Source organism: Bufo gargarizans, chromosome 7 (genome assembly GCF_014858855.1).
Source record: "Bufo gargarizans isolate SCDJY-AF-19 chromosome 7, ASM1485885v1, whole genome shotgun sequence".
NCBI classification, from domain to species: domain Eukaryota; kingdom Metazoa; phylum Chordata; class Amphibia; order Anura; family Bufonidae; genus Bufo; species Bufo gargarizans.
In genome coordinates this window covers 160,182,195-160,205,608 of record NC_058086.1, presented here as the reverse complement: position 1 = coordinate 160,205,608, position 23,414 = coordinate 160,182,195, and the positions used below count along the sequence as shown (strand labels likewise).

At 40.2% G+C, this 23,414-nt stretch overlaps 1 protein-coding gene across 1 annotated transcript in view; it reads left to right on the top strand.

Moving 5' to 3' along the window:
* Positions 1-23,414, top strand: part of HFM1 (helicase for meiosis 1) — a 152,117-nt gene that overhangs the window by 103,374 nt on the left and 25,329 nt on the right. The window contains exons 19-27 of the mRNA XM_044302435.1: positions 2,521-2,568; positions 6,121-6,220; positions 6,325-6,454; positions 7,715-7,800; positions 14,827-14,910; positions 16,159-16,316; positions 16,522-16,625; positions 19,972-20,100; positions 22,555-22,638. Of these exons, the coding sequence (XP_044158370.1) occupies positions 2,521-2,568; positions 6,121-6,220; positions 6,325-6,454; positions 7,715-7,800; positions 14,827-14,910; positions 16,159-16,316; positions 16,522-16,625; positions 19,972-20,100; positions 22,555-22,638 (923 nt within the window). The remainder of the gene's footprint in view (positions 1-2,520; positions 2,569-6,120; positions 6,221-6,324; positions 6,455-7,714; positions 7,801-14,826; positions 14,911-16,158; positions 16,317-16,521; positions 16,626-19,971; positions 20,101-22,554; positions 22,639-23,414) is intronic.

Sequence of the window (23,414 nt, the reverse complement as noted above, 5' to 3'; positions counted from 1 at the left end):
GTACTCAGGAGAAGTTGGGGAATGTGTTTTGGGGTGTCATTTTACATATAACCATGCTGGGTGAGAAAAATATCTTGGTCAAATGCCAACTTTGTATAAAAAAATGGGAAAAGTTGTCGTTTGCCAAGATATTTCTCTCACCCAGCATGGGTATATGTAAAATGACACCCCAAAACACATTCCCCAACTTCTCCTGAGTACGGCGATACCAGATGTGTGACACTTTTTTGATGCCAAGGTGGGCAAAGGGGCGCATATTCCAAAGTGCACCTTTCGGATTTCACCGGTCATTTTTTACACATTTTGATTGCAAAGTTCTTCTCACACATTTGGGCCCCTAAATTGCCAGGGCAGTATAACTACCCCACAAGTGACCCCATTTTGGAAAGAAGACACCCCAAGGTATTCTGTGAGGGGCATGGTGAGTTCCTAGAATTTTTTATTTTTTGTCGCAAGTTAGTGCAATATGAGACTTTGTAAGAAAAAAAAAAATTAATAAAATCATCATCATTTTCCGCTAACTTGTGACAAAAAATAAAAAGTTCTATGAACTCACTATGCCCATCAGCGAATACCTTAGGGTGTCTACTTTCCGAAATGGGGTCATTTGTGGGGTTTTTCTACTGTTTGGGCATTGTAGAACCTCAGGAAACATGACAGGTGCTCAGAAAATCAGAGCCGTTTCAAAAAGCGGAAATTCACATTTTGGTACCATAGTTTGTAAACGCTATAACTTTTACCCAAACCATTTTTTTTGTTGCCCAAACATTTTTTTTTTATCAAAGACATGTAGAACTATAAATTTAGCGAAAAATTTATATATGGATGTCGTTTTTTTTGCAAAATTTCACAGCTGAAAGTGAAAAATTTCATTTTTTTGCAAAAAAATCGTTACATTTTGATTAATAACAAAAAAAGTAAAAATGTCAGCAGCAATAAAATACCACCAAATGAAAGCTCCATTAGTGAGAAGAAAAGGAGGTAAAATTCATTTGGGTGGTAAGTTGCATGACCGAGCGATAAACGGTGAAAGGAGTGTAGTGCCGAAGTGTAAAAAGTGGCCTGGTCATGAAGGGGGTTTCACCTAGCGGGGCTGAAGTGGTTAAAGGCGTTGTCTCACCTCAGCAAATGGAATTTATTATTTAGAGGAAGTTAATACAAGGCACTTACTAATGTATTGTGATTATCCATATTGCCTCTTTTGCTGACTTGATTCATTTTTCCATCACATTATACATTGCTCGTTTCCAGGGGTTATGACAACCCTGCAATCTATCAGTGGTGGTCGTGCTTGCCCACCAGGAAAAAGCACTAGCCTATGAGCGATCCCACGGTCCCAGCCACCAGAGAGGCCGGTTTGCAAGCACAGCCACAGCTACTGGATTGCAGGGTGGTTGTAACCATGGAAACAAACAGTTTATAATGTGATGGAAAATAAATCAAGCCAGCATAAGCAATATGGACAATCACAATACCTTAATAAGTGCCTTGTATTAACTTTCTCTACATGATAAATGCCACTGGCTGAAGTGAGACAACCTCTTTAAGTACCCTAGGAGACCACAATTGGGATTCTGGGCCCACTGCTGGAGAGACAGTGTCCAGACCACCAAACAAGATGCAAAAAATCCCGTAGGGTAAGTGGAACGGTGCCAGTTTCCACCTGGGGAAGCGGGACGGCGGTAGACACAGGCTACCAACATAACATTTAGCTTTGGGCAGCATAATTTCCTTTACCAGTTTTCCAGCATGGACTATGCCTGGGACAAAATGTGAACAGGGCCAGAACTATTTTGCTCCCTGGCGCATGTGCAAATGAGGTGGATTCTTGAATTTTTGCATGCAAAAGGGAGAGGAATACTTTTAGTTCCATTTACAGCAGAAGTACATCCTGCCAAAAGCCCAGGCCAGAAACCTGGTAAAGGATATGTAACACAGCCTGTGCTTTAGGTACCTCCCTGCTTCTGGCAGGTACAGCCAGTGGAAAACTCACCTGGCTCCCCACTGTGGTTCCTCGTTGGTCCATGCCTGCCAGCATCATTCTGCTCCTTAATGTCAGACGCAGGCCTCTAGAGTAGTATTCTGGCAGGGCTAAGGCCTCGTCCTTATCTGCAGTCTTATTCCCTCTGGCTCCTACAGGGCCTGTGTGCATGCATGCATGCTAATCAGTTCCTCTATAGCGGAGACCAGATCCCTGTATACAGGTTAAAGGCTGAGTACCAGGAGGGCACTTAGATAACGCTCTTAGCAGTAGCCATAAGTCAAATCTGTTCAGTGACACAGTGAGTCCACAGTGGGATGTGATGTTGTCGGAATCTGGATTTTCAGATGAGGAGCATCACTTGGCCGTTTTCCCAAGAGACCAATCCATGCAATTTTGGAACAGTAAAAATATTGCAAATCTTCTCCTACAGGGTAATATGCGTAGTGAAGGTGGATTTGTGGGACCCATCTGGGTCTCGTTAAAACCCATTTTAAGACTATCATATTCTAATATCTCTTGTTTTAAAAAAATATTAGGTTTCCAATGGAAGGGAAGATAAAATCTAAGGAAATGAAAGTTAATTGGTAAGCAATTTATATGGATCTTTCATCCTAATAATAATTCAGATATATAAGATATATACATATAAACATACAGTATGTCACAGAGTGTTAGCACATGGAATACTGACACTTTGCAATATAGATGGCTGCTTCTGCTACAAGATGTACAAGGCAGCAGGGGGCTGTCAGAGCAACTGCGGGTTTTATTGTACAACGCCACACAGGTGAGCTCCATAGAGTGCAACACAACTAGTCTTGTACAGGTCCTTCTCAAAAAATTAGCATATTGTGATAAAGTTCATTATTTTCTGTAATGTACTGATAAACATTAGACTTTCATATATTTTAGATTCATTACACACCAACTGAAGTAGTTCAAGCCTTTTATTGTTTTAATATTGATGATTTTGGCATACAGCTCATGAAAACCCAAAATTCCTATCTAAAAAAAATTAGCATATCATGAAAAGGTTCTCTAAACGAGCTATTAACCTAATCATCTGAATCAACTAATTAACTCTAAACACCTGCAAAAGATTCCTAAGGCTTTTAAAAACTCCCAGCCTGGTTCATTACTCAAAACCGCAATCATGGGTAAGACTGCCGACCTGACTGCTGTCCAGAAGGCCATCATTGACACCCTCAAGCAAGAGGGTAAGACACAGAAAGAAATGTCTGAACGAATAGGCTGTTCCAAGAGTGCTGTATCAAGGCACCTCAGTGGGAAGTCTGTGGGAAGGAAAAAGTGTGGCAGAAAACGCTGCACAACGAGAAGAGGTGACCGGCCCCTGAGGAAGATTGTGGAGAAGGACCGATTCCAGACCTTGGGGGACCTGCGGAAGCTGTGGACTGAGTCTGGAGTAGAAACATCCAGAGCCACCGTGTACAGGCGTGTGCAGGAAATGGGCTCCAGGTGCCGCATTCCCCAGAAACAGCGGCAGAAGCGCCTGACCTGGGCTACAGAGAAGCAGCACTGGACTGTTGCATGTCATTCGGAAATCAAGGTGCCAGAGTCTGGAGGAAGACTGGGGAGAGGGAAATGCCCAAATGCCTGAAGTCCAGTGTCAAGTACCCACAGTCAGTGATGGTCTGGGGTGCCATGTCAGCTGCTGGTGTTGGTCCACTGTGTTTTATCAAGGGCAGGGTCAATGCAGCTAGCTATCAGGAGATTTTGGAGCACTTCATGCTTCCATCTGCTGAAAAGCTTTATGGAGATGAAGATTTCATTTTTCAGCACGACCTGGCACCTGCTCACAGCGCCAAAACCACTGGTAAATGGTTTACTGACCATGGTATTACTGTGCTCAATTGGCCTGCCAACTCTCCTGACCTGAACCCCATAGAGAATCTGTGGGATATTGGGAAGAGAAAGTTGAGAGACGCAAGACCCAACACTCTGGATGAGCTTAAGGCCGCTATCGAAGCATCCTGGGCCTCCATAACACCTCAGCAGTGCCACAGGCTTATTGCCTCCATGCCACGCCGCATTGAAGCCGTCATTTCTGCAAAAGGATTCCCGACCAAGTATTGAGTGCATAACTGAACATAATTATTTAAAGGTTGACTTTTTTTGTATTAAAAACACTTTTCTTTTATTGGTTGGATAAAATATGCTAATTTTTTTAGATAGGAAATTTTGGTTTTCATGAGCTGTATGCCAAAATCATCAATATTAAAACAATAAAAGGCTTGAACTACTTCAGTTGGTGTGTAATGAATCTAAAATATATGAAAGTCTAATGTTTATCAGTACATTACAGAAAATAATGAACTTTATCACAATATGCTAATTTTTTTAGAAGGACCTGTACATGTGCAGCTTATAAGAACACATCTGCAGCTGCTCTTTGCTCCACTTTACATCTTGTAGCTGCTTGCACAGGCAGAACCCATAGGGTATGGCCACACATTCTGTAATTGTTATGGATTCTTTGCAGCATAAGTGCATTCAGGAAAATCCACAGCATTAATATTAGCACTAAAGTGGATGAGATTCAAGAAACATCATCTACACGCTGCAGGAAAAAAATCACTGTAAACTAACTTGCACTGCAGATATTCAATTTGCAACTTGTCAATTTATGCTGCTGGTTTTACCTGTAGCTTCTACCTTTGCAATATAAAGGTTGAAACTGGCAAAAGACCCACCATCCCTGTAGAAATGGCACCACAATTTCCACTGTGGCTGTAACTTATGGTCATACTGACACAATAAATTACATTACAAGGCTTCGGTTGTAGCACATGATGCCCATGAAATGTATATGTATATTAGTACTGAGGCCCTTTAAGATTTCATGTTGTTAAAAAATTCTAATAATAATGAAAAGATTGTTACTAAAATATTATAAGATAAGTGGCATCAGTAATTGTAGTATTAGTTTTAGAGGAAGAAAATAAGAGAAACAGATTTTTCATTAGCACAAAACTAAGATAGGCCTCAATACAACAACAAATCAGGGTATGTATATTGACCAAAACATATACCTAGAATGTTGCTCACTCACAAACAACAAAGACATACCCAATATAGTCAAAAATATATCCACTTTATTGCATAAAAATCCATGTACACAATATATAACAATAAAATAGTAATGATGAAAGGATAACGACAGATGTATAAGGGTGCCAGAATCACCTGACCTATGCTGCTACTACCCCCAAAAAGATCTTACACATGTCAAGTGTCACCATATCCAAAGAATATACATTATAAAACATGAATATCACAAAATGGTCTACCTGTTCCTACATGCATGGGTATATCCCTCAGTACAAGTAGATACCTATATCAAGTTTACATTTAGGAAGTGTGCAATAACACTCCTTGATAAATATTGCCCAAAACAATGGTACAGCATGAGCCCAGGAATAAGCAACAGGACAGAGAAAATGGGGGGAAAAGTAGACAAAACAGAAAAAAGAAGAATGAAAACGGAAAAAAGAAAAGTTAAAGATAGAAGAGAAACCCCCCAAAGCCACCACCCACAACCTGGTCAGGAAAGCCAATAACAATGTGACCAAAATTGGCTACAATATTATGTACAATACATACCACAGGACATGATCGGGGGTGTACAGAGCAGCGCAAGTAATCGAAAATACCTCGACGTGCGTTTCGCCTCTGCTACGTTTTGTGATATTCATGTTTTATAGTCTATATTTTTTGGATATGGTGACACTTGACATGTGGAAGATCTTTTTGGAGGTAGTAGCAGCATAGGTCAGGTGATTCTGACACCTTTATACATCTGTTGTTTTCCTTTCATCATTACTATTATATTGTTATATATTGTGTGCATTGATTTTTATGCAATAAAGTGGATATATTTTTGACTATATTGGGTATGTCTTTGTTGTTTGTGAGTGAGCAACATTATAGTTATATATTTTTCATTAGACCTCATATCAGACCACCAATGAGACCCCTAATGTTAATAAGACCCTCAATCAGACCTCAGATCAGACGCCCAATCAGACCTCAGCACAGGGTGCGTCTTGTAGGGCGAAAAATACGGTATATACCGGTAGATGTAACATAATAGAGTATTATGATATTATTTTTTGTAGTCTCATACAGGCTCAGCTTGGATGTCTTCCTGTTCAAGATTTTTCTTTGACCCAAGATATGGCAAAGATTTTCAGACATGGCACACGAGTGGCTAAATGTATGTGTATACGTACTGTATTACATGTTTTCCAACTTATCACAATAAAAGTTTCGCTTTTTATGACCCTATATATTAACCAATTTATGAAATTTTGATTATAGACCTGTCTGAGTATTTAGCATTACAAGAAAAGAAATTCATTGCATGTCTTAATGCATTAATTCTGACCAAGTGCTTCAGGTGCAAATTGTGGGAAAATTCATTACACGTATCCAAACAATTGGATAAAATTGGTAAGTGTGCATAATATTAATGTGTATTTCAAGGAATCCAATAAGCATGAAAGGGAAACATATGGGGACAGATTTACCAAACCTACAGACAGGGCCATGCATAGATCTCATAGGGACCCATAGCAAAACTTAGTAATGCTCCACCCTGTCCCACTAAGTACGCATGCAACAATCACTCCCAGGCAATGCAAAGCACAATGGCCCAGATTTATTATAATTTTTTTTTTTATTAAACAGAATACATTTTAATTTAAAAAAAACGCATCTGACCCACTTTATTCTATTTCTGTCCAGAAAAGTGAAATGTAAATGAATAGTGCCACCTGCTGTCAGTTCTTTTCCTCGTATCTTTGTCCACCTCACTGAGGTAAAACCACATGCTCAGTTCTATCCTTCAACCTCCAACAGCCCTATTTTTTGTTAGGCCTGTTTTACATGAGCGCAAAACTGATTATGTCAGGGTCTGCAGGATAGGTTAGGTCTCAGGATAGGTCATCAGTATCTGATGGTGGGGGTCCGACACCCAGCACCTCTGCCAATCAGCTGTTTGAGGAGCAGGCGGCACTCCATGCAAGAGCTGCTTCCTCTTTATTACACTGCGTTTCGTCTCCCTTGCAGTGGATGGGCAGTATAGATACAAGTACTCACTCCATTCAAGTACTTGTAATTATACTATGCTTCCGAGATGACATACAGTGTAATAAAGAGGAAGTATCACTTGCATGAGCGCTACCTCCTCTTCAAACAGCTGATCAGCGAGGGTTCCGAGTGTTGGACCCCGCCATTCAGATATTGATGATCTATCCGGAGGATAGGTCAATATATACTGCCTGCACAACCCCTTTAAATGGACCAGTCCTGCGTGTAAAACGGATGAACATAGAAAATGCTGCAATTTTTCCTGAACGGACAGAAGGGCAGTGGAAAACAATGCTCAAGTGCACATACCCATTGAAGTGAATGGATCAGGATTGAGTCCGCATGCTGTCCTTTGTAAAAACAGATTGCATCTGGATGAAAACTTGCTAGCGTGAAATAAGCTTTAGAAGCTTTGACAATTACAGGACATGTCTCTGAGCTTCCAGCTTCAAATAAATCTAGCAGAGCAATTAGAACAATGAAAGGGGAGATCTCTAGTTCCATGTGAGGTACAGGGCTGGTTTGTTAGAAATAAATTGTCATGTACTATATATGATTACACAGCTTTAATATCTTTGTGTAATGCCTTTGTGATCACTGGTAATAAACATTTTTCCTCAGGTGTTAATTTAGCTAATGCAATGGTGAATGCTGGCCTTACATCATTTAAAAAAATTGAAGAAATTAATGCCAGAGAACTGGAGTTGGTATGTTGTTTTTGCATTCAATTTAGCTGCAGTTTATCATATTCAGTCATTTGTATCGCACATTTATTTTAGCTATAACAATATGCAAGGAGATGTTCTAGGGTTGACCCTGTTCCACTTTATACCTCTCAAATGCCATCCCCTTTAAGGCTCCATTCACACGTCCGAAATTTGCATTCCGCATTTTGCGGAACAGAATTGCAGACCCATTTATTTCTATGGGGCCGCAGAAAATTCGAACAGCATTCAGTATGCTGTCCGCATCCGCAGTTCTGTTTTTGCAGATCATGTCTTATTTTTATCTGCAAATTGCGGTCCGTGGCCCCATTGTAGTCAATGGGTCCGCAAAAATGCGGCTGACGTCCATAAAGATGCCAAATGTCATCCGCAATTGCGGATCCGCAGGAAATAAAAAAAAAAAATAGGCCTGCCCCCTGTGACCTTCAGCACCAAGGAAAGTTGTAGAGAAGTTGGCATAAGCAAGTGCTGATATTGAAGGGTGATAAAAAATAAGTTATTTTGCTATGGAGAAACTCATTGTGCTTATCCAAGAGCGCCTAGCCCTGTGGGACACCAGAGCAGAGGTGTACCATGACCGGGTTAAAAAGGACAGGTCGTGGGAGGAAGTAGGGAGAGAATTACTTTCCACTGCATGGACCTCAGCTTCGGTGCAAAAGAAAGAAAAAAAAACGTGAGTATATAATTTTATTAAAAAGTATGTGTATTTTAAATTGCTTCATACACACATTCATGGAGCACGGTCCATGTAAACCCAGTCTGGAGTGCAGGAGTGCACAGCATCATTGGTTGCTATGACGCTGTGCGCTCCTGCACTCAGCAGCATGGCAGGCCGGTTTTACACGGACTCTCATGTTCTGTGAGTGGGCCATATGTCCTGGAACAGCATAGATAGTGTACTTTTGAGCGATACAGTACTTTATATGCTCATTTGCACATATTCTATGCTTCTTCATGACAGATGCCACCTCACTTTTGTGTAAATATAATAAATTAAATCATAGATTTAGGACCTGACCTGGGCAAGGTTAATAACAACTTTATTTACAGTGAGTGCATGCATCGTCAGCGCGGAGGCCCCCCTATCCCCCCCCCCCCCTTTCCCTTTGTCCCGCTTTATAATACAGTAATATTCCAAGGAATAATCGTTTTTGATTAATAGGGTTTACCAATTCTTCCTACTACAAGTATGGCTCATTGGTTTTTCCTAGCAGCCGCTATTTCATTTACTATTAAATTGAATTTTCTCATAATGACAGCCACTCACCCTCCCTCCCCCCCCCCCCCCAGTTAGGTGGGAGAGCATACCTCTTTTTCGGGATGTCCGGTGCCATTTGCATGGACCAGAGTCGGTGCGCAGCCACTCACGGCGCAGCGCATGCGCAATGAGGTGCCCTGCTAGAGGGCCGTTTTTCGAGTATTAGCGCATGCGCGCTGAGAGCGGATGGCGAGGCGATGACGTCATTCGGGTATGCGACAGGGAGGGCTGGCATGGAGTGATGATGTCAGCCTCCTCTGTCGCGGCAATTGGTTGGGGGCAGGTTCCGCCCCTGTTATGGATAGGGCGCCTGCTATTGTCAATCATTGGAACACTACATTTACTTCCGGCATCGTATGTAATCCATTGCTGCCCGTTACCCCTGAGGAAGCCAGTGTTACTGGCGAAACATGTCGGGGGGCAGATTTAAGTTTTAAATAGCAGCCATGTCTCCCACTGTTGGAGAATGTTAGCAGGCCGATTGACATACTGTAACCTGTCTGGCATCACCAGCAGGTCGTTCACTCAGTAGGACAGTAGTGTCACCAGTCCCGTTAGTACCATAGGTACGTGCCTGGCACCACAAGCAGGCCGTACCATTCAAGAGGAAAATATCATTGTTAACCCCGAATGCACCACCACACCTAGGTGGATAATAGTGAAGCCATTGTCTGTATTTAAGTACTAGTGCCAAATAGCACTTCCAGTTGAGTAGAGGGGGGGATGAAACCAATCCCCCCCTTTCCCTTACAAATAAAGGGCAACAATTTGGACAGTCAGATTGGTCACTAGAACCTGCGGACGTGGCAATACACCCTGGCATTAATAAACAGGGGTGGGTTTAACATTTTCTCGATCTACATAGTGGGATTGAGGCATCACTTTCCCACTATTGATTTTGGACTGACAGTCCAGTAGAATTTAATTGGTACAATATATGCGGGACGTGGTGGCACTATATTCTGTTATTTACGTATATTGGAGCAAGCGATTACATGTATCGCCTCCAACCGGCTATATCCATCATCTCTCACAGTATGCTGTATGACTGTGTTTTTAACACTTTAGTAGGCTATTCTGTTTGTGTGTCTGTGTCCCATCACATGTGAATCACATACACCAGTGACACTTTTTAATGAATAAAACAATAAAAGTGAAGTATTAAATTCGTACTTGGGCCAAGATAGGTTGCTATTGCCCGTATAGGCATTTGTAAATAATATAATAAATTATATATATTTTGTGAAAGAGGACTATTCAGAAAATGTCTATGATAACATACATTATAAATTCTATTTCTGCAATGCATAACTTATTGCATAGCAAATATTTTTTCAACTGTAATAACAACATTTTTGAATCTATATTTCTAATTTTCTTAGATATGAATTGATAGTAGGCCTCTTTCACAAATTCGATTATTAGGGCTCACGGAAATTGCCGTTGATTGTTAATTCTGTACATTGGGGAGTGCCCTGCAACGGCCATGTGCATGAGCCCTAATACTAGAAGGATGTTTGTATCATCCCTCATACACACGACCATATGCCCTCTGAGACACATGGTCCATGAACAGGCCATATGTCACGGAAAAGCTTTGATTGTGTGCACGGGAGAAAAATCTCACTTTGAGGTTTTATTCAAAATTTGTGAAGTAAATTTGTATTAATAATAATAAATAAAAATAAAAATGTTTTATTATCTTTTAAGTACAAAAAATAAAGAAACCCTGGTACACATGCCAGGACCAGTTCCGGAGAGAAATGAACATTAAACACAGGAGCGGTGACGGTGGGGAAAAAAAGAAACTTTATATGTATACACGTCAGCTCCAGTTTCTAAAACAAATTATGGAAGTAAGAGCGTGAGTAATTTTTATATTATATTTTTAATATTTATATAAATTTTGATATAAAATAATTTTATTTTTATTAATTTTTTTTTTTTACAGAACTGTTGACGACCTCTCCAAATGTTCAGCTTTACAAGCACTGTCCACTGAAGTGGAGGAAATGCAAGCACCATCCACTGAAGAGGAGCCAAGACAAGTGGAAGACGAAGACCAGGAGGCCTTGGGCGAATCTTCTGTTTCACAAGAGCTGCAGCCTATGGGGGAAATCGAAGTTAATCTAAACACCGTACAGCCAATCCCTGAGGTCATCCCAGTAGAAGCTGCTGCACCAGTTTGCTGTTCATCTGACAGACGAGGTCAAGGTGTCATGATCGACTCCGGTTTAGATCTTCGAGCCCAGGTTGATACTATGGTGCTCGAATATCTAAACCAGAATTGATCTGACGCCAAGGAAGAGTTAGCCTTAAAAGGGGTAGCTCCTTCCTTGTGCCGTGTGCCAGATGAATGGCAAACTCGGTGCCTTGCAACTTTACCGCTAGTGATTGATCAATTTGCAGGGCCTCAGGAGCCACATTCCCTTGTAAATTATATTGAAATGTCCAGAAATCAAATGCTTCATCTTGTTACCCCTCCTTCCCATAATCCCCCTGATCCCCTCATCATTAATATGCCTGGCCCTTTAATGAGACAATTATATGATCTCTGAATTTTAATTTTGTTTTGTAATAAAAACATTTGATACTGTTAATATTTTGTATGTATTTTTTATTTACAAAGGTGTAAATTTAAAAAATTATGTTTGTATTTAATATTGATGGCCTATTTTCTGTTTAGGTCATTAATATTAAAAAAGGCCAGATATACACGAATGTTGTGCATATGTTCCATGCATTGTAGACTGCAATTTTCGGTCACCAATACATGGAACAGCCTCACTATGGAAAATCATCTTTTTTATGATACGGCACATAATGACTTCTACTATTTTTAATCACACCAATGCTTGAGCAGCATGGAGATTGAGTAAACAGTAGAAGTTATCATGTCTCCCCCCCCCCCCCCCCCCCCCCCCCCCCAGGGGTTGTCCGCGTTCAGACCGTGCGATATGAGGCAGACCCTTGCCCTGCTCTTGATAGTGCATGGAAAGGGCTATTTTTCCAGTTCGGTGATGTCACCAGCACTAATGTGCGGGCTTCTGCGCTGACCTAGCCTGGTAAATGGCTAGGACAGTGCTAAAGCCGGCCCATCAAAGCTGGTGCCGTCACCAAACACACTGCTTGCCGGAAGCATCTGTCCGGCAGTGTGTTGGTTGAACAAAAATAGCCCTTTCCATGCACAATCAAGCGCAGGGCAAGGGAGAGCAATTGGAGCATGAAATGCTCCGATGCTTATTTCGCAGGGTCTGCCTGGATGAAAATATGATGTTATAAACTTACCTTTTCTGCGTAGAAGTTTATTCTTAGTGGATTGCAGGCCTGATTACGTCTGGTGTAGTCTTTGTTCAAAGCTGAATGCAGACATATACCATTTTTATTAATAAAAATGGGACATGTTTGTGAGGGCATACACAAATTTAAAATATAAAAATGAATTAATTATTTTTTAAAGACTTAATTAGAAATGAGGTATTAGAAGGTATTTACACCAAATTTAAAAATAAACTTGGATTTTACAAAATACTTCAGCCCGTCAAGGGTCCTCATTCTCTTGCGAGTCCCTAATCTAAACTAACAACAGGGGATCTATCTAAACTAAGAATCCAGTGAAATAGTACATAATCCAGGTCTTCTGCCATGATGATCACTAACAAATGCGAAGAAAACAATGCTAGCCAAGCAAAGATTTCTCACACAGCACTGTACAACACCAAAAGCAAATGTCCTCTGTTTTAACAACATCTTTTTATTTAAAAAAAAAAATTTTTGGAACCCTAGCAACATCTATACCTCCGTAAAAAAAATTTGCAGAAGCACGGAACAGATGCGGATACACTTTTGTAAAAAAAAAAGATATTTTTTTTTAAACAAGTATCCGCAAAAAAATGGAATGTAAGGGTCCATTCACATGTCTGCAATTTTGTTCCGCATTTTACGGAACGGAATTGCAGACCCATTCATTTCTACGGGGCAGCACGATGTGCTACCCGGATACGAAATTGCGGACCCACACTTCCAGGTTCGCAATTCCGTTCCCGAAAAAAATAGAACATGTTCTATTTTTTTTTCGGAAATAGAAGCACGCTTGCGTAAGTGCGGACAGCCGGACATCCACAAATGCGGATGCGGTCAGCACATTCCGGCCCCATTAAAAATGAATGGGTCTGCACCCATTCCGAAAAAATTCCGGAACGGATACGGACCCATTTTGCGGACGTGTGAATGGACCCTAAGGCTACTTTCTCCTTCAGTGTTTTCTGTTTTGGGATCTGGCAGAGGATCTCAAAAGTGGTCCAAAATGGTTACGTTTTGTCGCCGTTCATTGTCAATGGGGGCAAAACTGATCAGGATGCATCAGTTCAGTTTTTTGTTGTGTTTTGTTACCAGACATCAAAGTGCAGCAAGCTGCAGTTTCATGTCCAGTCTGCGAAACTGAACAAGCCGAAAAAAAAGGATCATGCATCCTTTGACTTACAATGATTTTAATGCCGGTTTGTTCAGTTTCTATTTAAAACAAATGGTTTTATTCAGGTTTTGAGATCCTGTGCTGGATTTCAAAATCGGAATAAAAACCGCTGATGTGAAAGTAGCCTAAATGAAGGTCTCGACAGTTGGGAGGACATTCAGAACTCATAAACCTGCTGTACCATAAAACTAGAAATCTAATGAGACATACTAGTACTAATACACGTCAACAAAATTCTACAACATTATATGCATTTTTAAAAATCTCAATCACAGAAATACATTAAAGTGATTTTCCGAGATTCTATTACTGATGACTTGTGCTTGGGATGGGTCATCAGTATCAGATCAGTTTGGGTCCGACACCCAGGACCCCTGCTGTTCAGCTGTTGGAGGGGACCGAGGTGCTTTATTGGATAGTGGCTGTGGTTGGTATTGCAGGTCAGCCCCATTTACTTAAATGGGATTGTGCTGCGCCTAGGCCACAGGACCGATGAACGTGACTTCAGCAGCCTTTTCAAACAGGTGATTGACAGGGGTGCCAGGTGTCAGACCCCTGACGATCTGATATTGGTGATCCATTCTGAAAATAGGTCATCAATATCAGAATCTTAGAAAAAACCCTTTAATGTTATATGTTTTTTATTGCTGTGTATTTATTGATTGATATATGCTAACACTGGTCTTTTGGTATAAAATGCCTCACTGTACCCACGTCATCACATATGAGGAAGGGGTTTGCTTCCCAGAAACATTGCGAGTGGAGGGTCTTGTGAGAAAGGCTTCAGTGTTTCAGTTTTAAACTTCTTGCTTTCTCTCCTCTCCGTCATTGATGTCATTGTTCCAGACCCACTGTGGTCATGCCAGGATTCTGCTAAAACGTATAATGCCAACTGTTACCTTTTTTGGAAGAGAAGTAGAGGGACTGGGCAACTTAAAGTGAAGCAGTGTCACATTTAAAAGAATGATGTACTCTAAGTTTCAGCATGGTTTTGCCATCATAAACAAGAACTAGGTCTCTGGTTTTAATTTTTTTTTTTAAGAACTTGATAGACATTTACATTAAATGAGTATTTTGGTGATTTCAAGTTATCGCCTACTCTCAGGAAAGAGAATAACGATTAGATCAGTGGGGGTCCTTCTGCTGAAAAACTTAATAAATACATATGGATGTGAATAGCTGTGCATAGATTAGGATGGATAAATAGATAGATAGACAGATTAATTAGAGAACCGTGTGCTCCCTTATCCTTTTTCTACATTACTTACTTTTACAGATTGTGAACAGACACCCTCCATTTGGAAATCAAATAAAAGAATCTGTAATGTATCTTCCAAAGTATGGACTTGGTGTTGAGCAGGTCTGGCAGTAATTAATACTCAAATTTCATGTTTGTTATGTACATTTATTTGTTATCTTACAGGTCAAGTTCTTCCAATGGCTGATTCTAGCTTTGTGCTTTTTGAAGGAGTTGAACCTCTTCAACTGCTTATTAAAGCGCATAACTAGAATTGGCCACTGAAAGGTGGAACTTGACCTGTAATAACTTTATATTGCTTACATACTGTGATATGTAATAGATTTCCTACATAGTTTTTTTTTTAACTAATCATTGAAACTATAATACTTTGTACTTTCCTATATTGCTTTGTGGAAAATTGTTCAGATCTTACAAATCTTATTATTATAATTGGAGCATTTTAATGTTGGATGATCACTTATACCAAAATGCAGATGCAAAAATGAATTAAGATCTGTAAGACTATTAACAACAGTTTTATAAGCTGCGTCTTTATCTACCTTGAAGTTCTTAAAGACGCAGCTAGTTTGTAACTTTTTTTTTTTTTTTTGATATCTGCATTTTAAAAACTATCATTTTTATTTTATTTTTCACTTGGAGGGCTTGTTTTATTCAGTGCAAGTTGTATTTCTATGGCACAATTTTGGGGTACATCGGGCGAATTTTATAACTTTAAAAAAGATTTTGGGGCGACTGTGAAAAGACAACACAATTACACCCTTGTCTTTAAAGGTTTTGTTTTTACTGTGTGGTAACAATGATATTTAAACTTTATTTTGGGGGTCACAACAATTATGGAGATACAAAAATGTATATTATATAGCAATAGTTTTTATTGATATCATCTTGGGATACAAGGGACCTTAAGATAATTTTTATAACCTTGAGCATAATCAGATGCTCACTTGATTACAATGCTGCCCTTGATTTGTATGCCATTATTTGTAGTATGCAAATGACATTTAAGTGCGACGCTCTTGCTCTCGTTGCACTCAAGCCCCACTCCTCTTTCTAGCCCCTCCCTCGGGCCAGGCAAGATTATGTCCCTACTGCCTCATACTCTCGCCTGATTGATTTCATTGTGAGGCAGAAGGGTTTATTTACCTACTGCCTCATAATCTCACCATTAGGGACCCAGCAGCTTATACTCTGATCAGCTTATTTTTGAGGACCCTTCTAAAAAGAGATTGTAAAAGCAGAAACCCCCATTTACAAATGTGTGTACCAATCTATGTGTAACACGCCTCTTATAGATCTATATAAATCACTGATTAATGTTTATGACTAATCTTTATTTTTCTCTATCAGGTAGGAAGATATAGTCCTTCCATAGCCGAAATCATTGTCACTGTTAAGTTGACAAACTTTGAGCAGCTACAGAAAAAGAGAACAGCTCATGACTTACATTATGTCTCTCTCATTATTGGAGACTCGGATAACTATGTTGTATTTAAGCAGAAAATCATGTGAGTGATAACACTGAGACATGTTCTGATTGTCATTAGATTATTAGACCAGTGTTATATTTACAGATGCTGCAGGCCTCAACTAGAAGTCTGTATACTCCTTTTAGCAGATACACCGCACTTTTTCTTTGGCAGACGCACATTTTCTTTGGCACACTGCTTATTGAAACTAGTATTTTTTATTTTAATTTTTTTTTCCTTACAGGGATTCTACCTTGATAAGGTCAGGAATTTGGACAAGAAAAATTGAAATCAAAAGAATTTCCACATCAGAGGAACTAAGTATAAATCTGATAAGCTCTGATTATGGTAAGGCACCACGCTCCCAAAAGGCACTGGAGACATCAGCTTGGAGAGATGCAGATTGTATTATGATAATGATAAAACTTCTACAGGGCAGATTTATCAAGGCATTTATGTCAGTTTTACCATTTCATATGGATTTTTTTCAGAATTCAACAGAAATAAAAATTGGGTCATCAGATGCCATTTTACAAAGATATTCTCCCCTAGATGTATTAGGAGAGAATATGTGCATACTATGGCACTGCATGGAGCATCATATGCATTGACTTCCCTGTGTGCATAACGTCAATGATTCCTGCCTAAAGAAAAATGTTTTTTTTTTCATCTCTTATGTGTGTGTCAGTACATTCTGAAAACATGCAAAACTGCACAAATGGGATCAGCAAATAGATGGGCACTAGTGTTGAGCGGGCATGCGCAAGTACAATTTTATATAATGAAAGTCAATGGGAGACCCGAGCATCAAACCAGGCATCATAAGACTATGAAACCAGTAGATGGCACTGTTCATGAGCAGTGTAGATCGCTAATTTTTCATGCAAATGGTTTTTCAGCTGAAAAACAAGGCAGATTCTGCTCATTTGCATGGCCTTCCGATATGCCCAGGTTTAATGCAAATGAGTTTTTACATGACAAAACTGTATAGAAAGGTTATTGAATATTATGTTAGGACAATCAGAAAACTTTTTGTCCCCCTAATGATATTGATCTAGGTGTGCAGGTCCAGCCAAGCTATCCAACAGATGTGAAGTAACTTTGAGGCTTACTGGTTCTCAGTCAGATGAGAGCTGGTTTGGAATGTCTCATAGTCCACAAGGCTGGCATTGTAAGGTATGCTGACTCAGCCTGTTATCTGTCTCATGGATAGATTGATGGCTTGCATATACATGGCTTTTGGTATATAGCCTTCGTGTGGTTGTCTATTGTATGTCATAGATAATAGGAGTCCAAGACGCATCCAGATAATAGGAGTCCAAGACGCATCCAGCTATCCTCTTAATGCTATTTTCAAGCCATTTTGATGGGGTTTCCATAAATTTCTAACCTTTTTTTGTAAACCAGACATCCTTTTCTCTTCCGAGCAGGGGGTGCCTGTGGTTCTCCCATTGACTTCCATTGTTCTCAGGTGCTCGGTAGAGCACACGAGCATACCGATGTGTTCGGCCAGAGCACACGAGCACTTTGGTGCTCGATCAACACTAATGGGCACATAACTAGCAAGCGAGACAAAAAACTGTGTGATGCTGAAGAGGTAGTAAAGCTCGCACGAGCGCCGACCCCTCTTCAAAGATCTGATAGGCAGGGGTTCTGGTAGTCAGACTCTCACCTATCAAATATTGATGACTTATCCTGAGGATAGATCATCAATATTACTGGCTGCACAACTCCTTTAACTCTATGGCACTAATTGATCATGCTTTCATACCAGAAGTCTGGCTTGAAAAAGTCACAAAATGGGGCTTTTGCGACTTCTCTGGCTCACTTAAAGGGCTTCTGTCAGCCCACTAAACCGTTTTTTTTTTTTTTGTTAATAATAATCCCTACACTGCGAGCTCCCTATACATAAGCTAAATATTCATTTTGGTTCAGTAGATTTAGTTAAAAAGCAATTTTTATAATATGTAAATTACCTTGCTACCAGCAAGTAGGGCGGCTACTTGCTGGTAGCAGCCGCATCCTCCGCTCCTAATGACGCCCCCTCCGCTGTGTGATTGACAGGGCCAGGGAACGGAATCGTTCTCTGCTGGCCCTGTTTGAATTCAAAATATCGCGCCTGCGCCGTACCTGTCTTTAATTGGCGCAGGCGCACTGAGAGGCGGCCGCTCCATCCTCAATGCGCCTGCGCCGAGTGTAGATGTGACGTCATCGGCGCAGGCGCACTGAGAGGCGACCGCTCTCTCGGCCGCTCCATCCTCAGTGCGCCTGCGCCGATGACGTCACATCTACACCCGGCGCAGGCGCATTGAGGATGGAGCGGCCTCCTCTCAGTGCTCCTGCGCCGATTAAAGACAGGTACAGCGCAGGCGCGATATTTTGAATTCAAACAGGGCCAGCAGAGAACGATTCCGCTCCCTGGCCCTCTCAATCACACAGCGGAGGGGGCGTCATTAGGAGCGGAGGATGCGGCTGCTACCAGCAAGTAGCCGCCCTACTTGCTGGTAGCAAGGTAATTTACATATTATAAAAATAGCTTTTTAACTAAATCTACTGAATCAAAATGAATATTTAGCTTTTGTATAGGGAGCTCGCAGTGTAGGGATTATTATTAACAAAAAAAAAAAAACGGTTTAGTGGGCTGACAGAAGTCCTTTAAGCAAATATTTTGCATTTTTACACCACTTGCTCCAGTTTAGAAAAATGTGTGGGTAAGTGGGTGTGGTTAGTTATGTTAATGAGTTTCATTCCAGATTTATTGGTGAGACTTTTTTTAAAGTTGCAAAAAAAGTCACAGTCTCACTTCGTTTGCTATGATAGCTAAGCTCTGGCACTCCAGCTTTGGTAAAACTACAACTCCCAAGATGCACACTTGCTTAGCTGTTCTCAGAATGCCATAGAAATGAATGGAGCATGCTGGGAGTCGTAGTTTCACCACAGCTGGAGTGCCGGAGGTTAGCTATCACTGGGTGAAGTAGGAAAACTGGAGGAGCTTTTGTAGACAAAAGCGTTAGTTTGAAGGATAAGACAAATTTATTAAACAGCATTTGACTCAAGCAAAACTGACTTCAAATATTCCCCTTATGATAAATTCTCTCCTATGTCTATGCAGGCAATATGTAGTTCTATAACAGTATTGAGCTTCAACCCTCATAAAAATATATTCAATTAGTCTGCACAGAATGAAACTAGAAGCTAAATGGTTTTATAAGTGGGCATTCACCTAGAGGATGTGCTTTAAAATTGAGATGACAATACAGTATATTCATGAAGCTGAAAAATATTTAAACAAGAAGGGCCTTCCATTTTGTACAAGTGCACGTATTAAACTGCTTACCATCTAATCCACAGATTTTAATGTTGGAACTGACACTTAGCAAACACAAAACATGTCACATAATGGATAGAATGGTTTACACAGACATTGCTGTTTGGGGCCAGAAAGAACACTTTCAGTTTACTGTGCAAATGGAAAATTTTGCCAAAGCTTTTCTCCTAAGTTTACGTAAAGTTTTTCTAGTTAATCCTAAATTAATAAACACAAGTATATTAAATAAGCATATAGTTATCAAAAACTGAACTTCAAAAAGCTTTGTCTCCTTCCATTAAATCTCTCAGATATGTAGAGCAAATAAATACTGAGCATTTATTCACTTTACTAATACAAACTGTTGTATATTTATGTCCTGAAAAGTTGGCCTTGACATTCAGCAAAGCTTCAGCGTTCTTTATGCTGTGCCACAGCGATGCGAGAGAGATGTCGGAGCTAAGTGGAAATCTGAAGATACATTTTCAAAGGAAAGTAACGCAAGATCCAACTCTGGTAAATGTTGCCAATGTTCTACTCTCTGAGCACTGAAGACCATATAGTTCTCTATGTCACCAAGAATATCCATTACAATTTTTTTTTAATGCTCCTTAATATTCATATACATAATCAGCTTTCTCTACTAGCTGGTTATGTGACCTTGCATTTACTTCAGAGTGCTACAATGAATGGGATTCGTTAAAGCTGTCAGTAAAGAGACAGACTTTTTTCTCAGCAAAACCCTTCAGACCCTTTCTCCCCTAAATAAAAACAGCTAAATAAAGAAAACAGCTACCAGAACACTAAAAAATAAGAGGCATCAGTTAAGTTAATCTGATGTGGTGGTCTGAATGTAAGCCGGCTACCTAGCTGTCTTACATTTAGACCATTTTCTATGCCTAAAACAAGGGGCATGTCCACTTTTTTAGACCTGGTGTGGGCGAGGAAAAGTCACAGATTGCAGCGCAAAGGTTTTAACCTTTGTGCCACAATCTGCGCCAGATATACGCCTAATATAGGCATTTTTCTGATCTTAATTGACCCCCATACTCTTTAAAGGGATTATTGACAATGATCAGCTGTATTTTTTTTTATGAGGGAACCTGGTAGCAAGTGTTTTAATTTCCCTGCAGTGCCGTCATACGGAATATTGGCAGTTTTTGTAATGCACATACTTGCTGGTTCCTCCAGAGTAAGGGTACTTTCACATTCGCGGCAGGACGGATCCGAAAGGCTGTTCACCCTGTCGGATCCGTCCTGCCGCTATTTCGGCATGCCGCTGAACTGCCACCCCGTCCCCATTGACTATAATGGGGACGGGGGTGGAGCTCCGGTGCAGCACGGCAGTGCACGGTGAGAGGCCGCCGAACTAAAAAGTCAGACATGCAGTACTTTTAGTCCAGCGGCCTCTCGCTGTGCTGCGCTGGAGCTCCGGCCCGTCCCCATTATAGTCAATGGGGCGGAGCATCAGAAAATCCCTTTAATTCACTCCACTCAAATGACTTGCTGACAGCATGTAAATAGAGAGGTAGACAGATCAAATCTTCTTCAAATGCACGAGTTAAATCTCTGTAAAAAGTTATTCCTGAATGTACTAGACTGACCAGTTGTACACTTTTAACAACCTTCACTTGGGCAAGTAAATAATTTACTATCCTAATATACGTAGCAAAAGAAAACATTCAGAAAAAAGTTATGATTTCAGATTTATAGTATAAAGAATAAAACCTGGCACTCAGAGGGAGTTGCATTTGCTTGTACTTTATTTTAAAGGGAACCTGTCATCAACCTTATGCTGATCTCACTGAGGGCAGAATAAAATAGTGACAGAAATGCTGATCTCAGCGGTGTGTCACTCATGAGCTAAAAGTAAGTGGTTGCTGAGAACCAGCATCATAATCATTGTAGCCCAGGCCTTGAAAATAGTCAAATCTACCTGAGAAGAGTCCTGGTTATACATAATCTCCTGCTCTCTCACCCATCTGCTGATGATTGGCAGTTTTCTCCTAGAGAGAAAGGGAGAAAACTAGGTAGAAGCCTGTCAGTCATCAGCAGGAGAGCAGGAATTCATGAATAACCAGGACTCTTCTCAGGTGGCCAGGACTCTTTTCCAGGCCCAGTCTGCAATGATTGTGATGTTGGTTCTTGGCAACCACTTACTTTTAACTTATAAATGACAGACCGCTGAAATCAACTCACCTGTCTCTACTTTATGCTGCCGTTAGTATGGGCAGCACAAAGTTGAGGACAGGTTCCTTTCAAGGCAATACAACAGATTGACATTACAACGATTGGTTCTGACACATGGAACTTCAGAAACGAAGCAAGATACTGCAGCAGTGTACAGTTGTGTTCACCGCTATGTAGATGGCTGCCAAATACAACTTCCATTGAGTGCCAGATTTTATACTATATACACTAAGACCCTACAAGTGCACAACTGTAGCTTGAAATTCCATATACGCGTCTGCTATATGAGTTTAGCTTTTACAGCAAGTTGCAGCATTAAAAAGACCTCCGGAATACTGCTATATTGATGCTTCTTTGCTTTAGTATATGTATGGCAAGTACAATAATAATTTAATAATCTTTTTCTTAGGCCTCATGCTCACGAACGTAGTTTTGGTCCGCATTCAATCCGCAAACGGATCCGTCCTGGCACACAATGTAAGTCAATGGGGACGGATCAGTTTTCTCTTATATAATCTGGCACAATAGAAAACAGATCCGTCCTCCATTGACTTTCAGTGGTTTTCATGACAGATCCGTAATGGCTATAGAAGACATAATACAACCAGATCTGTTCATGACGGATGCATGCGGTTGTATTATTGTAACGGAAGTGTTTTTGCAGATCCATGACGGATCCGCAAAAAACATTAGTGTGAAAGTAGCCTAATATTATCATTGTAGGCAGCGTTATAACTTTCTATTTGTTTGAATTGCTAAAAAATATACTTTATTTTGTAGGAAGCTTGCAGACATTGATAAGAAAAGGAATGAGAGAATGTAACCATCATTGCAAAAACAAAGAAGCTTGTGGACATGAATGTTGTAAGTTTTTGATGACACCCTTTGGAACCTGTTTTATTTTTAAAGTGGCTAGATTTCAAGTTGTGGATCAATTTTAAGACAGGTTAATTTAAATTGTTTAACTTTTCTGCCCTACTAATAGTAACCAGAGGGTGCAATAGCAATGTAAAGGGAACACTCCTTGCATGCTAAGTCCCTCTCGGGCGGTTAGTTCTACAGACCTTTCTTGCACAGTAAAGTCTTTTAAGTGCGTCAGTTAATCAAGAGGAATATGCTCTTTTGCAAAATTGCTTACTTTCAACTCCCTGATTTGGACTTCGGGAGGCAAGCCTTTTCAGTGGATGCTATCGTACCATAAGCCTAGGATGATAAATTAATCCCAGCTCAAGCATTCATTCCAGATCCCAAATACAAAAATCCTAAATCATGGAAAAGCTGCAGCATTTAGATTTGTAGTAATATTTTACATTACTAGTATATCATCTGAATATTCTGCAGCACAGAAAACAGGGCAACAATAGCGACATAGCTTAAACAAAATTCCCATTGTGAAAAACAATCCAAAAACAAAGTTAATGTGAAATGATCGAACAGTCTGTAATTTTGTTGGATTAGAAGATTGAGCAAGAAGAAAATATCAGAATGCAGGAAATAGCACCATAACTGACTATTGCAATGTTGAATTATGCCATGACTGAGAGCGTGTTGGAGTAAAAAATGTCTTTGGCTCGTGTTAGCTGTTGAAGATAAAAAAAAAGAATAAGAAATATCATTTTTTTTTTTATCTTCTAAGAACA